At 37.6% G+C, this 3,812-nt stretch overlaps 2 protein-coding genes across 3 annotated transcripts in view; one reads left to right on the forward strand and one right to left on the reverse strand.

Annotated features, from left to right (window-relative positions):
- The window catches only part of LOC107623137 (probable mitochondrial saccharopine dehydrogenase-like oxidoreductase At5g39410), a 2,506-nt gene extending 785 nt beyond the window's left edge, over positions 1-1,721 (forward strand). Inside the window, exons 2-3 of one of the 2 annotated variants that reach the window (XM_021115048.1) lie at positions 52-342; positions 616-1,721. In XM_021115048.1, the coding sequence (XP_020970707.1) occupies positions 52-342; positions 616-1,305 (981 nt within the window). In that variant the 3' untranslated portion in view covers positions 1,306-1,721. Of the gene's footprint in view, positions 1-45; positions 343-615 lie in introns of both variants that reach the window. The other variant, XM_021115049.1, reaches the window with a different exon arrangement.
- LOC107622835 (probable ubiquitin conjugation factor E4) overlaps positions 2,544-3,812 on the reverse strand; it is a gene marked incomplete in the record, with an annotated part of 6,030 nt that continues 4,761 nt past the window's right edge. The window contains 5 exon segments of the mRNA XM_016324878.2: positions 2,544-2,968; positions 3,059-3,148; positions 3,239-3,403; positions 3,504-3,596; positions 3,708-3,812. Of these exon segments, the coding sequence (XP_016180364.1) occupies positions 2,789-2,968; positions 3,059-3,148; positions 3,239-3,403; positions 3,504-3,596; positions 3,708-3,812 (633 nt within the window).

The following is a 3,812-nucleotide window of genomic DNA, read 5'->3' on the forward strand; positions in this document are numbered from 1 at the left end:
GCATGCGCCGCCTCCGGGTGCGACTACCTGGACATCTCCGGCGAGCCGGAGTTCATGGAGCGGATGGAGGCGAGGTACCACGAGAGTGCCGTGGAGTCCGGGTCACTGGTGGTGTGCGCGTGCGGGTTTGACTCGGTGCCGGCTGAGTTGGGAGTGCTGTTCAACTCGGTGCAGTGGGTTGGTGAGAGCTCGCCGTACAGGGTGGTTGGTTACCTTACCGCGGAATCGGAGAGGAGAATCGTTGGGAACTTCGGAACCTTCGAATCTGCTGTTCTTGCGGTGGAGAGTGTTAAGGATTTGGAGGACTTGAGACGGTCCACGCCCGCGCGAACCAGGCCCGCGGTAAGAGAATCTAACATCTCATATGTTCAAAGTTTGTTAGGACGCAATTCTGATGATTCCATTAACACGTCTATTATCATGGAATAGTCCTCATTCCTTAAATGGCAGACAAATCTCTTCAATTGAACATTACTGACCCTTCTTTCCAGGTTCATCCACAATGAAGCTAAGTTAAACCGATAATCAGTATTTTTGTTGTGCTTACTTTCTTGAGCTTTATATTTTTTGGATTCAATGTTATGTTATAAACTTGTTGCCTTTGCATGGTTGCAGATTCCTGGACCACCTCCTAAAGGAGCACTAATAGAACACCAGAAGAAAATTGGCCTCTGGGGAGTAGTGCTACCATCAGCGGATTCAACCCTCGTTGGAAGAACATTTTCAACTCTAACTGAAAACCCTTACGGTCTCCCTGGGAGAAATGAGACTGCCGAGATGGTTGAGAAAAGGAAAGCCTTCTGGTCATCTGTGAAGCCTACTCATTTCGAAGTAAAACTCGGCTCAAAACATTTATTGAGCATTTTTGTGTATATTATCATTGGAATTTTCATTGGCCTTTTAGGAAAAACATCATTCGGAAGATGGCTTCTTTTGAAATATCCTTCTGTATTTACATTCGGTGGGTTCAGTAAGAATGGTCCGTCGGAAGAGGAGGTGGAAAGCGCCTCGTTCAAGATGTGGTTTGTTGGACATGGATATAGCAAGAAGAATGTTGCCACAGAGAGAAACAGAAAACCTGACATGGAAATCATAACAAGAGTAATGGGACCTGAAATGGGTTATGTAACCACCCCAATAATTCTCATTCAGTGTGCACTCGTTCTTCTAAGCCAACGAGACAACCTACCAAAGGGAGGAGTTTACACCCCAGGGATTGTGTTTGGTGCAACTGATCTTAGGGATAGACTTCAACAAAATGGATTGTCATTTGATGTCATCACGAAAAGCAAACTTTCTTCTTGACTGATAATAGTCATATCCTTTTTGGTTGGAAAAGAATACTGGATGGATAAGAAAACTGAATTGTAGCAGACCGAGTTATTCAAGTTTATATCTGGGGTGAGTTCTGTTTCGATCCTACTATTGCACTTATTTGTGAGACTGACTGAATCTTTGTGGAGCTGTTTGAATTTTTCTTTTGGCTACTGCTGGGTGTCTTAGAACTGTAGAACATTTTCTCAAAATTAGTTTTTCTAATTTATGTATCCGATTCCATAGGGTGGAATATGCTTTGTTGTCATAGGTCTGAAAACTAGTTTTTCTCGATATGTAAAGAGGAAGAGGGCTAAATCTTTGTGATTTTGTAGTCTATGACAATATTTCGTGTATTTGGTTGGAACAGCATAGTCAGAGACTTTTAGCTTCGAGACATTTGCTTCTCTTTGTTGTCAAACCTTTTTTTTTCTAAAGTGATTTCCCCCTCAAATATGTTGAAAAATTGAAGAGCTTCACCAATTTTTTGTTCTGATTTCTTCCTCTTGGATTCCTAATCTTTGTTTTCTTCTCTTCTTTATTACTTGTAGTGGTAGAGATGTAATTAAGGCATAACTCGCTCGAAATGTTTTTGGTTTTTGACATTGGCACATTTTTTTCCCCTTTCTGTACATGCTTAAAGATGGAGAATTGCAGATTTACGAAAGTATTCTGACCGAAAATTAAAAAGGAACCATAATTGCATTGCATGATTTCTTGTGTACACTTTTTTTAGCGTGAAACAATCTCTTTATGATTATTTTATATTTTATCAATTATTTTTAATATCAAAAGTGAAAGATAAACAGACAAATAATACTTACATATTTTTCAAAAATAAAAAAGTGAAACAAAGTGCAACTCTCAATTTTATTAGAGCAAAGTTTCATTGATTAGTAGACAACTATTTTTAGTTATTTGATTCGTAAGTATCAATCAACCGTCAATGACTAATTCTTAATCTTATTGGAGTCATGTATTGGTGAGTAAAAAAATTGATCATGAAATTGACTATATAAGTATATATACACTGGCCCTAAAGATGGAATTTGAAACATGATGCTTAAGTAATTTATTATTAGTATTTTGATTTTTTTTTTAAGTTATTTTATACTCCAAAGAATATTTTCTTGTTGGCACTATCTTAACAAAATTCTTGCTATTATGTATTTAGCGGAAAAATTGAGAAAAATAGGTAATTAATATATTATAACCACTTAAAAAACATGTTAGACAGAAAACTCGATCCACTCTAACCAAATATTATCTAAACGTTTGAGATACCAAACACACACTGCAACTTGTAGTTTGAAGCTCTATGCTGCCATTATACGAAGAAGCTCATTGAAACGATAAGATTCAATTTCCTACAAATAGGATACACCTAAAACTTGTATGAAATAAGATACATCATAGTAATCAATCTGGCGACCTTACATTATCGGAAATTTATGAAAGTTGAATATTTATTTACCTAGTCGATCAACATTTCCCCATTTGTTGTCTGAATCGTGTCCTTGGTGCTCTGTATGCTTATACCTTCACTACGTTTCTTCATTTCCTGGGACTTGACAAACTCCTCTATTCTTGCTTTGAGTTCAGTATCAGGAATCAACATGTCGGCGGTAAGATGGGATCGGTTGAATGGGTCGGACTGCACACAAAAAACCAAATAGAAAAAGCATAAACCCGAGAACCTGTAATCTGATAAGAACATCAATAATGAGAACAAGAGGTTTCATACGCTATCACTAAGAAGGTGCCTCTGTATGACAGGTCGATCAACTACGATTCTTGAAGAAGGTAAGATGACAGGATCCTTCATTAAAGTGTACTGCAAAATAATAGTGAAGCTTCTTTAACCCTAGTTATCATAAAACTTAAAATAGTAATTCTTTGTTAATCAAAGTTTTAGAAATGTTACTTGAATTGGATCAAGGAATTCATCTGGAATTTCTCCCAAGGTAGCTTCAGTATCCATGGCTTCAGAAGCTGCAACTTTTGCCTTAGCACCGAGTTGAATGAATTCTTGTATGATTCTCCCATCCTCACCTATTATATGAAGAACCTCTGCTGCAGCACTAAACAACTGCAGTGAATTCTCAGTCAGATTGCACGGCTTCTGGTAATGTGGAACAAAGACAATTTTTGAAGAACAGTCTGCTACATATTAGAAGTCTGAAACTTACCTGATCATTGTATGATCGACCATCCTTGGAGATGGCAGCTGGGAAGATGGAATTTGAATCACCTCTTGCCAGGTGAACATATACGTGCACAATCTTCAAATGAATAATTTAAAGTTTAGCCGTTTACTTTTTTATTACAATCACAATTTTGATACAACATAATGTATTTAGTAATTTCTTTTTTCAGAAGAGTTAAACTCCAACCTGTTTAAGCAAATGCTTTGGCCGAAATTCATATTTCTCAGGATCTTTCAGACTAAGGGATTTTCTTTGGGGACCCACTAGTTGCAGCAGAAAGTAATTGAGCAT

This window comes from Arachis ipaensis, chromosome B10 (genome assembly GCF_000816755.2).
Source record: "Arachis ipaensis cultivar K30076 chromosome B10, Araip1.1, whole genome shotgun sequence".
Classification (NCBI taxonomy): domain Eukaryota; kingdom Viridiplantae; phylum Streptophyta; class Magnoliopsida; order Fabales; family Fabaceae; genus Arachis; species Arachis ipaensis.